Raw genomic sequence first — 12,877 nt, forward strand, 5'->3', positions numbered from 1 at the left:
ATCAGCACTCACTTTATGCCTCTTTTTAAAAAAAAAAAAAAAAGCTACTAAAGGCTGGTCATTCTCTGTGCTTGCCTCATGATGTTCAGTTTTAGTTCAACCACACTGTAGTGTCTCTTCCTGGTATATAAGTGCTGTGTATCTCTCTTGCTGTACTACTGCAGGGCACTCCCACTCACTGTCACTTGAAGACTGTCTGGGCTGTTGTCAGAGTCCTTACAGGCTCCTCCTACATCAAACAGCAATCATATTGGGGGTTTTTTTAGACCAAAGGAAAGAAAGTGAGTAAGAAAGAATTAATGCTGGAGAGACTGTACAGTTTGGATATGCAGTCTTTATTACAAAATCACTTCTTTTTGACAGTGATGGTGACTTCTTCTATCTACAAACCTCATAAAACTCCACCAGCAAGTGACGATATATGATCAAGCACAATTTCCGCTCTGAGTTGCCTTTGTCGTCGTTTTGTGAGTCTATCTTGTGGCAGCATACACTACGGTGGACTGCATCTCTCTCTCAGGCCTTTGACTACTGTTCATTTTGGGATGGAAACTCAGCGGCGCATAGTTCAGGCTATCAGGGTCAGAGTTCTGTAACTGAGAATATTTACAATAGTCACAAATCTCGCACGTTACTCGGTAATTTAATCAAATCAGAAAATGAATGTGAATCCAGCATTCGAATGTTGATTACCTCATTGTGTTGTGGATTCCATTCTTCATGCTGTGCTAAATGGCAGAAACTGTCTGTCAGTAAATCCTTCACAACCTTTACATGTGAATTTTGAATAACATTCAAATACCTGTATGCAATTTCCTGATTGTGACAACCAGACCAATGATGACCATCACCAGGACGATAGTTACACTGCCCAGGATCACACTTGTTGGATTTGTTAATTCGTCAGACAGTTCTACAAGAAAGAAAATAAGTTAAACTTTTCATGTTGAGTTTTGTGGCTCGTGAGTTGAAATCGATTCTGATTTCGATAAAGGCTAAAAGATACAAAGCACTTGACAACAATTTTACCTTGAACTTTTAAATATGTTGGACTGACCAATGCTGAGAGTCCGTTTTTGCAGCATCCACAGAAGTACAGCCCGGAGTCGGGTACATCCACAGTTTTTATGGTCAGTAAGAGGTTTGTTAAGTTGGATGTCATTATGAAGTTCCCGTTTTGAAATCCATTGCAGAGCAAAACTTCATCTGAGCTGGTTATATAAGAGATACAGCTGACATTGGCTCCACTGGTCAGTCTGTACCAGAATACGTTGGAGGAAAAGTCTGTAAAGTTGTTGCATATCAGAGTGACTCCTTCACCAGGCTGAACCTCCACAGTGAGAATCTCAGAAACTGAGACAGAGATCCAACCTGAAGGAAACAATGAATTCTTGAACTTCTAATTCAAACAGCAGTTGTAGTGATTTAAAAAAAAAAGTAGTATCTGTACTTACTGAAGGTGCAGAGTAAAGCCGCTCTAAAGGTAAAGTTCACCATCGCGTGTACAGTACGACTCCACCACTTCAATGATTGTAGCTGAACTGCGCTTCAGTAGGAGTGAAGAGGTGGGCAGGACTTTTATGTACGCGACTGCTCAAACTCACATTGTCAGTGGTCTTAGAAAAATGGGTACAGTTAACTTCTACAATGAACACAGTACAATGTTATCTTGCTTGGTAACCCTTGAGCTAATTGAGGTAGCATATTACTTAAAGTTAAAATGACTGCAAACTTGTCCGACAGTTAATGTTAGTGAAGAATGTGATGGAACCTGATGCAGTAGCTCAGAAGAGTGCACATTACTTGCTTGAATGTAATATGCAGACCACACAGGTTGACTAAATGATTATATTAGTGTGATCAGTGTAAATCTTACCCAGATAATAATAGCTGTTGAGTTGTAGGTTCACAGCATATTACAGTGGAAACAGGTTGTACCTTCATCTGCTGTGGTTTTGGTGTGTTCAGTCAGATCTTAAAGTAGCAGCTTTTGGCAGGGTGAATGCTTTGATATGAGGCGGAGAAAGTGTGACCTTGCTACAGACGTGTTTTGAGCAGAGAGTTGCGCAAGATTTCAGTCTAAATATGACCAGTAATGCAGAACCACAAACAAGATGTTTCCTGATTTTGATGTATTCAGCACATGTATGAACAGTTCTTCTAAAAGAGATGACTGAATCAATCACCACTGTCACTGATTGTACTGATGATGGAGAGCTTCACTGTCAGGTCAGCTGTCATTTACAATACGCTACTAAGCAGGTTATCAGAAGCAATCTTTATGAGCGCTTTTTAAATGTACTTCTTAATTAACCAATTATGTGGGAACAGTCTTTAGTATATAATCATAATAAGAAATGAGGAGCTTCAGTGAGGTCAGAATTTTATGAGTTTTGGTCCAGACTCAGTCACTTAGCCTTCTGCTTCAGTTTTATTTTTTATAACTGCAATGAATTATTAGCATTACAGAAAGTTACTGCACCACAGTCGGCTTTTGTGTGCATCTGTTTCCCCGTGCGTTGTGTGATGTGCCATGATTTTCTTGTATTGTGTGTATGTTGGAGATTAGAGGGAAAAATATGTGCGAAGTTTCTACTTCTGTGTGGGATTCTTGTCCATTTCAAAATATGTTTGAACACCGGACACACCCAGAGGTCCTGTGATGTTTTGGCGACATGAGAGCAGACTTTAGAATATTAAGCAGGAGGTTTTAATGTTCTGGCTGATCAGTGTGTACATGCAATTACCAGTCTTTGTCAAGTTAATTCTGTTTTTAATGTAGACATGAAGCAAACTGAGATCACAGTTAAAATATAGAATTACAAAGCATCAAGCTAACAGACGTCATGATTTCCACCTCAGCTGTCCTCAGACCACACTGTGTCGTCTCTTCCTGTCTAACCACTGATGTGTTCACTCTCTCTCCTCCGCTGCTGCTCACTCTGAGTGAAGGATGTTCACTACAAAATGGCATCTTTCTGACAGTTGTAATGTAAACAACACCAACCACAAGACTCATAAAGCAGCAGACTGAGGAGGCTTCAGTTTCACTCTGAGCTGCAGTTCACTTCATCTGGTGGCAGCATACACAACATTTGGCTCCATCTCTCTTCTTCTTCCTCTTTTAGCAAATGTCACTGTTGCATAGTTCAAGTCATCAGAGCCCAGATTCTGTAAATGATATCATTAAATTAAGGAATATATTTATAGTTAATCATCAGATGTAGTTAGACGGATAAACATATGTAAAAAGTCCAGTTAGACATGATGCTAATCATGTTTTTGGAATGAAGTATTGAAGCTGTATTTACCTGGCTTGGTTGAGGATCTTTGTCTTCATCAGCTTTGTGAAAAAAAGATTATAAATCTGGTCAGATCATTGACAATAATTGAAGATCTTTTGATAGGACTTTCTAATTAGTTGCCCTTTTAAAGAATCAGAATCACTTTATTCATCCCCCAAGGGAAATTCAGTTGTCAGGGTTCTTATCTGTTTAATTTTGAATTGAATAGCCTGACTGCTGATGGCAAGAAAGATTTCCTAAAAAATAAATTAAAGAGTCTGTGTTTTTCAAATAATGTTGAAGGATCATTTTTTAGCACCCATATCTGCCTAATAGTTTCTCAGTCGGGGAGTAACGTTCTGCTAAAACAACTATTAACTTTGGTTTTGGTGTCACTGTTCGGTATGTTTTTGTGTCACATTTTGAACATTTATCTTCGAAAAAGGAAAGAATTCAAAGTGTCTTATTAGAACTAGTTCTGTCCATAAAATGTCCACTGAGACGAGGAGCCGCCCTCATTGAGCTTTCCATTTTAATAAAGGACCGATATTTTATTTGGATAAAATGTCGTAGGTCAATAAGTCATCTGTAGTGATAAACGCCATTGTCACCTGGGTTTTTGGTTCATTTCTGGATCATTGGTTACTTTCTAAATACATTTAAACAAGTAAAGGGGGCTTTGTTAGAAAGTGCTATTTTAAAAATAATACTAAAATATGAGATACAGCAGATTTTCAAAAGTACCTTTCTGAACTGTCTTGATTTTTACCACCAGACCGATGACGACCATCACAAGGAAAACGGTCAGACCACCCAGAATCACAACCATCAGGTTTGTGTTTTCATCAGACTTTTCTGCAACAGAAATTAAAAATTGTAGTAAATGTTCTGTGTTGGCTTGTGATCTCACAGAATGAACAAGCGTATTGAATTAAAGTTTTACTTTGAGACTCGCAGTCAGTGTCATTGTCAGATTCAGTATCGCCTGAAAGGAGGAAAAAAATTGTGCAACTGTCAAAAGTATTAAGATATTTTCCCATTGTGAGACAAAATCACCAAAGAATTGATCCCAAAGAAAAATGAAATTTACAGTAAATCTGACTTTAAACAATAAACATTTAGGTGTATTATTTAATTTTTTAAATCCACAATATCCAGAATCGGATAAATCCACTGTTTTATTGTGAAGAAGACAATGGCAGTTTTCAAACTAATTTCAAGTGATTCACTTTGAAATCCATCACATAATAAAATAGACATGAAACACTTAAACCATCTTACCTTGAACGTTTAAATATTGTGGACGATGCGCTATTGGGGGTCCACCTTCACAGCATCCACAGAAATACATCCCAGAGTCAGATACATCCACACTTTTGATCTTCAGGGAGAGCTTTGTGCCGTTGGATTCCATGTGAAATTTGTCTTGGTGAAATCCTTTACAGAGTGAAACTTTGGCTTCAGAGCCTCTCATAGATGAGATACAACTGGCACTGCCTCCACAGGTCATTCTGTACCAGAATATGAGCGAGGCAGCACTGCTGAAGTTGTTACACGTCAGTGTGACTTCTGCACCAGGTTGAACCTCCACAGTGACAAACTCAGAAACTGAGACAGAGATCCAACCTGAAGGAAACAATGGATTCATGAATTTTTAATTCAAACACTGATCAATTTAAAAAAAAAATAAATGTAAAGAAACAAATCCAGTTGTTGTAGTGAGAAAATATTCATGTTTATACTTACGGACGGTGCAGAGTAAACCAGCTATAAAGGTGAAGTTCCTCATCGCGCCTACAATACGACTCCACCACTTCAATGTTTGTAGCTGAACTGTGCTTCAGTAGGAAGTATTCTCAACATTAAGAGGTGGGCTGGACTTTTACGAATGCGGCTGCTCAGACTGACTTTGTCAGTGCAGGCAGAAAAATGATTACGATTAGTTTCTGCAAGGAGAACTGGACATTATCTTGTTTGGTGACACTTGAGATAATCTTAGTAGTACTGAAGTAAAAGTTAAGACGACTTCAAAGTTGTCTCACATAAAATTTATACCCTTTGTTTCCATTAAAATGATGTCATTCTTCTGCAGTTTATCCATGAGTAAAATTGGAAAAATGTTTGAATTAAGATTTGCGTAGTTGAAAATCTGCATATTTTGGGTATTTTTTCCAACTGCTGCTTGTGCAGTGATGCTCATGTGAATGATAATTAATAAACTTGGAAACCTGGATTTGCTCAGTAAAGTGCACATTCTTTGCTTGAACATAATATGCAGACAGTACAAGTTGATTAAATTATTATGTTAGCAACACCAGTGTAAGTTTTACCAGGCTAATAATAGCTATTGAGTTGTTGTTTGCCATGCCTTGTACGTTCACAGAATATTGCAGTGGAAACAGATTGTACCTTCACCTGCTGTGGTTTGGGTGTGTTCAGTCAGATCTTAAAGTAGCAGTGTTTGGTAGAGTGAATGCTTTGATATGAGGCTGAGAAAGTGTGACCTTGCTACAGACGTGTTTTCTGCAGAGTTGAGTGAGAATTCAGTCTAAATCAGACCAGTAATGAGGGGTTAATTTACCACACATGGGGCTCTTCCTGACCTGAAAGTGTTCAGCACATGTATGAACGCCATGTTATCTCAGTGACAATGGCATGTTTTAGCATGAAACTGCTGCTTTCCAGAGACTTTCTTCACAGCGTTTGCCATAGTTTGTTCAAAGTGGTTTGACAAATCAAAGAATTCAGCAAATGGCTGTGTTGTGGATGTAAATGTGTTGATGAAAGAGGTTCAGAATGGTCGAAACAGACACAATGGCCATAGCAGCTTAGATAACCACACTCCCAAATAATAAATAGGTCAACTCTGGATAGAATCTGAGATGAATAAACAGCAGTATTTGAACTATGACAAACTGACCCATGCTGGTAAACATGAGTTACTGGTTTAATATAAGGTTGTAAAAGTGTCATGCTGCTTGAGGTATTTCAAAAGCTTCCATAGTCTATGGATGTATAAGCTCTATGTAAAAATAGAATAGTTGTGACTGTTAAAAGTATAAACGCACAGATATGAAAGTAATTCATATTTACACCACTGAGCTGCTACATAAAACCACTGACAGTTGAGGTGTATAGTATTGATGATCTTGTTCCAATAACATGTCCTGTAAAATCATTGGGTGCTGGTACTGATATAGATGTTACTCTGACATGTATCACCCTCCTAAATACTATTGCAGACCTCCATCATAAACCACCAATGGCAGCAGCTCTCCTTGACTGCACTCCTCCAGCAATGACACCAGAAAATCTGCTCAGGAACAGCTTGAGGAATGTGATGAAGAGTCCAAGGCCCAGATCCCAGTTCAGTCAAGTGACATGGTGGTTAACAGTAAGTGTACTTGTTCACATTTATCTATTGCATGACATCAGTGTTGTTGCCGTTGTACATTTGTACACAGTTAGAGAGGTGCTGTGTCCATACACCAACAGATCAGAGATATTTATAGAGGCATGAGATGGTTTGAATGTTGTGGTTGACTTGCGTACAAATACAATGATCAGCCTTTTTAAAATGTTTTATTTTGAATCCAGACAATGAATTACAGTGATGTTATGCAGAAGCATCTATATGAATGTATGTGCAATACATTTTCATAGAATCCCTTTGTGTTTGACAGAAAAGTCATCCAGTATTCAGATTTCTTCTTTCAACACTTTGAGCTAACAGGCCTCATGATTTCCACCTCAGCTGTCCTCAGACCACACTGTGTCGTCTCTTCCTGTTTAACCAGTGATGTGTTCTCTCTCTCTCCTCCACTGCTGCTCACTCTGGTTCTCACTGTCAGAGACTCTGCACAGACACAAATGTTCTTTTCTTCATTCTTCAACACAAGTCACATTATTGAGAAAGTAAATGGTAAATGGTCTGTATTTATATAGCGCTTTACTATACCTGCAAGGTATCCAAAGCACTTTACATGATACATCACATTCACCCATTCACACACTGATGGCGGAAGCTGCCATGCAAGGCGCTAACCACGACCCCATCAGGAGCAATTCGGGGTTAGGTGTCTTGCTCAGGGACACCTCGAACACGACGGGGCGAGGATCGAACCGGCAACCCTTCGGTTGCAAGACGGCCACTCTACCCACTGAGCCGTGCCGCCCCAAGTAAAGGAAGTTCACTACAAAATGGCATCTTTCTGACAACTGTAATGGTAACAACCCCAACCACAAGACTCCTAAAGCAGCAGACTGAGGAGGCTTCAGTTTCACTCTGAGCTGCAGTTCACTTCATCTGGTGGCAGCATACACAACAGTTGACTCCATCTCTCTTCTTCCTCCTTTTTTAGCAAATGCCACTGTTGCATAGTTCAAGTCATCAGAACCCAGAGTCTGTAAATGATATCATTAAATGAAGAAATACATTTATAGTTGGTAATCAGATGTAGTTAAATAAACATATGTTAACTGTACAGTTCGACATGATGCTAATCACGATTTTAGCATAAAGTATTGAAACTGTACTTACCTGGCTTGGTTGAGGATCTTTGTCTTCATCAGCTTTGTGAAAGAGATTATAAATCTGGTCAGATCATTGACAATAGTTGAAGATCTTTTGGTAAAACTTTCTAATTAGTTGCCCTTTTAAAGAGTCTATCGGGTTCAGATTATGGACTTCGGGTTAGTTACCCTCACCCTAAGTTTTCTGGATCAGTGGTTACCTCATAAATAGTAATAAATCAAGCGAGTAAAGGGTGCTTTGTTAGAACGTGCTTCCATATTTGAAATTATACTGAAATATGAGAGATACAGTAGATTTTCCAAAGTACCTTTCTGAACTCTCTTGATTTTTACCACCAGACCGATGATGACCATCGCAAGGAAAACAGTCAGAGCACCCAGAATCACAACCATCAGGTTTGTGTTTTCATCAGACTTTCTGCAACAGAAATTAGAAATGGAGTAAATGTTTCATTGTTGGCTTGTGATCTCAGTGAATGAAATTTTACTCTGAGACTCGCAGTCAGTGTCATTGTCAAATTCAGTATCGCCTGAAAGGAGGAAAAAAAGTGCAGCTGTCAGAAATAGTCTGAAAATATTTTTCCATTGTGAGACAAAATCAAAGAAATGTACATTGAATATTTAAGCGTATTATTCTGACATTAGACATGAATTTTTATAATCTGCAAAAATACAGTCCAGAATTGGATAAATTTTGAAAAAAACAATAGCAGTTTTGGAGCTCATCTCAAATGAGCCATTTTGAAATCCCTTGCAAAATAAAATAGACATGAAACACTTCACAACCAACTTACCTTGAACATTTAAATATTGTGGACTAAACAGTACTGTGGGATCATCATTGCAGCATCCACAGAAATACATTCCAGAGTCGGATACATCCACACTTTTGATCTTCAGAGGGAGGTTTGTGATGTTGGATGTCATTTTAATGTTCCCGAATTGAAATCCTTCACAGACCAAAGCTTTGCTGTTTGAGGTGGCGATATACGAGACGCATCTGACGTTGGCTCCATTGGTCAGCTTGTACCAGAATATGTTAGAGACATTGCTGCTGAAGTTGTAGCATCTGAGTGTGACTTCTTCTCCAGGCTGAACCTCCACAGTGAGAAACCCAGAAACTGAGACGAAACCTGAAGGAAATCGTGGATTCATGAACTTCTAATTGAAACACCAGTTATTTTTTTTAAATAAATGCAAAAAATCCAGCTGTTGTAGTGAGAAAAATTAGATATCTCTACTTACTGATGGTGCAGAGTAAAGCTGCTATAAAGGTGAAGTTCCTCATCGCGTGTACAGTACGACTCCACCACTTCAATGATTGTCGCTGAACTGTGCTTCAGGAGGTGTGATCTCAACATAAAGAGGTGGGCAGGACTTTTATGAATGCAGCTGCTCAGACTGACTTTGTCAATGCTGGTAGAAAAATGGGTACAGTTAATTTCTACAAGGAGAACAAGATGTTATCTAGTTTGATAATACTTGAGATAATCTCTGTAGTGTTACAATAATAGTTAAGACGACTTCAAAGTTGTCTTACATATAGTTTCTACTCTTTATTAACTTTAAAGTGATGTCATTCTTCTGCACTTACTTTACCCATGAGTTTAATTGGAAAATATGCTTGCAGTAAGATTCCCATAGTTGAAAACCTGCATATTTTGGGTATTTTTTCCAACTGTTGCTCGTGCAGTGATGCTTATGTGAATGATAAACATGATTAAACCTGCAGTCAATCAAAAGTGAAATCTGAGATGATGAATCAACGCCACTGTTTAAAATATGACAAACTTACCAATGCTGGTAAACATGTACAGCCTGGAGCAGAGTTATTGGTTTAATGTAAGGTTGTACAAGTGTCATGCTGATTGAGGTATTTCACAAGTTTCCAAAGTCTGTGGATGTAAATGCAGAATACTCGTGGCTGTTAAAAATATAAACGCACAGATCGAGGCAATGCTGTTTCTTGTATAGTGTGAAATGCAAAAGTAGGCTTGTGAACGTATTTCACATTTATACCACTGAGCTGCTCCATAAAACCACTGACAGTTGAGTTGTATAGTATTGATCATCTTGTTCCAATAGAATGTCCTACTGTAAAATCATTGGGTGATGGTACTGATATAGATGTTACTCTGACATGTATCACCCTCCTAAATACTATTGCAGACCTCCATCATAAACCACCAATGGCAGCAGCTCTCCCTGACTGCACTCCTCCAGCAATGACACCAGAAAATCTGCTCAGGAACAGCTTGAGGAATGTGATGAAGAGTCCAAGGCCCAGATCCCAGTTCAGTCAAGTGACATGGTGGTAAACAGTAAGTGTACTTGTTCACATTTATCTATTGCATGACATCAGTGTTGTTGCCGTTGTACATTTGTACACAGTTATAGAGGTGCTGTGTCCATACACCAACAGATCAGAGATATTTATAGAGGCATGAGGTGGTTAGAATGTTGTGGTTGACTTGTGTACAAATACAATCATCAGCCTTTTTAACATGAGTTTTATTTTGAATCCAGACAATGAATTACAGTGATGTTATGCAGAAGCATCTATAAAACGTATGTACAATGCATTTTCATAGAATCCATTTGTGTTTGACCGAGAAAAGTCATCCAGTATTCATATTTCTTCTTTCAACACTTTGAGCTAACAGGCCTCATGATTTCCACCTCAGCTGTCCTCAGACCACACTGTGTCGTCTCTTCCTGTCTAACCAGTGATGTGTTCTCTCTCTCCTCCACTGCTGCTCACTATGGTTCTCACTGTCAGAGACTCTGGACAGACACAAATGTTCTTATTTTTCAACACAAGTCACATTATTGAGAACGTAAAGGACGTTCACTGCAAAATGGCATCTTTCTGACAACTGTAATGGTAACAACCCCAACCACAAGACTCCTAAAGCAGCAGACTGAGGAGGCTTCAGTTTCACTCTGAGCTGCAGTTCAGTTCATCTGGTGGCAGCATACACAACAGTTGGCTCCATCTCTCTTCTTCTTCCTCTTTTAGCAAATGTCACTGTTGCATAGTTCAAGTCATCAGAGCCCAGATTCTGTAATTATAGTCAGTCATCAGATGTAGTTAGACAGATAAACATACATAAAAAGTCCAGTTAGACATGATGCTAATCACGTTTTTAGCATAAAGTGTTAAAACTGTGTTTACCTGGCTTGGTTGAGCATCTTTGTCTTTATCAGCTTTGTGAAAGAGATTATAAATCTGGTCAGATCATTGACAATAATTGAGCATCTTTTGATAGGACTTTCTAATTAGTGCAGCTCTTTTAAAAAGTCTATAGGGTTCAAATTATGGCCTTCGGGTTAATTACCCTCACCCTCAGTTTATGACTTATGTCTGGATCTTCATCAATATCAAGTGAGTAAAGTGTGCTTTGTTAGAAAGTGCTACCATATTTAAAAATATACTAAATTATGAGAGATTCAGCAGATTTTGGAAAGTACCTTTCTGAAGTTTCCTGATTTTTACCACCAAACCGATGACGACCATCGCAAGGAAAACAGTCAGACCACCCAGAATCACAACCATCAGGTTTGTGTTTAAATCAGACTTTTCTGCAACAGAAATTAGAGTGAATGTTCCCTTGGAGGACTTGTGATCTCACTAACATTTGGTGAATGGAATGAAATTTAAGATGTCCTGTTGATATCCTCATGAAATTCACTGTTGGCTGAAATGATGGAAAAATATATTGCGCTACTGTCAATAAGATTTTTTTGTGACAAAAAAAATCCCCAAGAAAATTACCCCAAAGAGACATAATTTACAGTAAATCTTCCCAGGAGCATATTAGCGTATTCCTTTGACTGTTGAGCGTGAATTTGTGTAAAATTCTTAAAAATACAGTCCAGAATCAGATAAATCCACTCGCTTGATTTTGGAGAAGGCAGTAGCTGTTTTGGAACCAACTTAAAATGATCCGTTTTAAGATCTCTCACAGTGTGAAATGCACAATGAAAGACACTTAAACAATCCTACCTTGAACTTTTAAATATGTTGCACTGCTCAATGCTGAGAGTCCATTTTCACAGCATTGACAGAAGTACAGCCCAGAGTCGGATACATCCACAGTTTTGATGGTCAGAAAGAGGTTTGTGATGTTGGATGTCATATCAAATTTGTTTTTGTGAAATCCTTCACAGAGAAAGGATGTCCTGTTGAAGCCGAACATAGATGAGATACAACTGACGTTGGCTTCACTGGTCAGTCTGTACCAGACTATGTTAGAAATAATGCTGCTGAAGTTGTTACACATCAGTGTGACTTCTTCTCCAGGCTGAACCTCCACAGTGAGAAACCCAGAAAGTGAGACGAAACCTGAAGGAAACAGTTGATTCATGAACTTCTAATTCAAACACCAGTTCATTTTTTTAAAATGCATGCTAAGAAAAAATCCAGCTGTTGTAGTGAGAAAAATTAGATATCTCTACTTACTGATGGTGCAGAGTAAAGCAGCTATAAAGGTAAAGTTCCTCATCGCGTGTACAGTACGACTCCACCACTTCAATGATTGTAGCTGAACTGTGCTTCAGTAGGAGTGATCTTAACATTAAGAGGTGGGCTGGACTTTTATGTATGCGGCTGCTCAGACTGACTGTCAATGCTGTTAGAAAAATGGGTACAGTTAATTTCTGCAAGGAGAACAGTACATTTTTTTTTCGATAACATTTGAGCTAATCTCTATAATATTACTGTAAAAGCTAAGACGACTTCAAAGTTGTCCTAAATGAAGTTTATACCCTTTGTTTCCGTTAAAATTATGTCATTCTTCTGCACTTACTTTACCCATAAGTAAAATTGGAAAAAATATTTGAATTAAGATTTGCGTAGTTGAAAATCTGCATATTTTGGGTATTTTTCCAACTGTTGTTTGTGGAGTGATGCTCATGTGAATGATAAATATTATTAAACCTGCAGTCACTCAGAAAATTGCACATTATTTGCTTGAGCATAATATGCAGACAATACAAGTTGATTAAATTTTGTTAGCAAGACCAGTGTAAGATTTACCTGGCTAATAATAATTGTTCGG

At 38.4% G+C, this 12,877-nt stretch overlaps 1 protein-coding gene across 1 annotated transcript; it reads right to left on the minus strand.

The window, feature by feature from the left end:
• Nucleotides 1-444: 444 nt before the first annotated feature.
• LOC127532476 (uncharacterized) lies at nucleotides 445-1,688 on the minus strand. The gene is made up of 5 exons (XM_051944204.1): nucleotides 1,455-1,688; nucleotides 1,030-1,371; nucleotides 803-913; nucleotides 694-728; nucleotides 445-590 (listed from the first exon to the last, which is right to left on the minus strand). Exons 1-5 carry the CDS (start codon nucleotides 1,495-1,497, stop codon nucleotides 474-476), a joined length of 648 nt encoding a protein of 215 aa, XP_051800164.1. The 5' UTR covers nucleotides 1,498-1,688; the 3' UTR covers nucleotides 445-473.
• Nucleotides 1,689-12,877: the final 11,189 nt, after the last annotated feature.

The sequence above is a fragment of the Acanthochromis polyacanthus genome, chromosome 23, assembly GCF_021347895.1.
Source record: "Acanthochromis polyacanthus isolate Apoly-LR-REF ecotype Palm Island chromosome 23, KAUST_Apoly_ChrSc, whole genome shotgun sequence".
Lineage (NCBI taxonomy): Eukaryota > Metazoa > Chordata > Actinopteri > Pomacentridae > Acanthochromis > Acanthochromis polyacanthus.

Coding starts and splice junctions, on each gene's coding strand:
- LOC127532476 (XM_051944204.1), bottom strand. CDS start 1,497: ATGGTGAACTTTACCTTTAGAGCGGCTTTACTCTGCACCTTCA. Junction 1,372..1,454: donor GGCTTTACTCTGCACCTTCA/GTAAGTACAGAT, acceptor TGTTTCCTTCAG/GTTGGATCTCTGTCTCAGTT. Junction 914..1,029: donor AACATATTTAAAAGTTCAAG/GTAAAATTGTTG, acceptor TCTTTCTTGTAG/AACTGTCTGACGAATTAACA.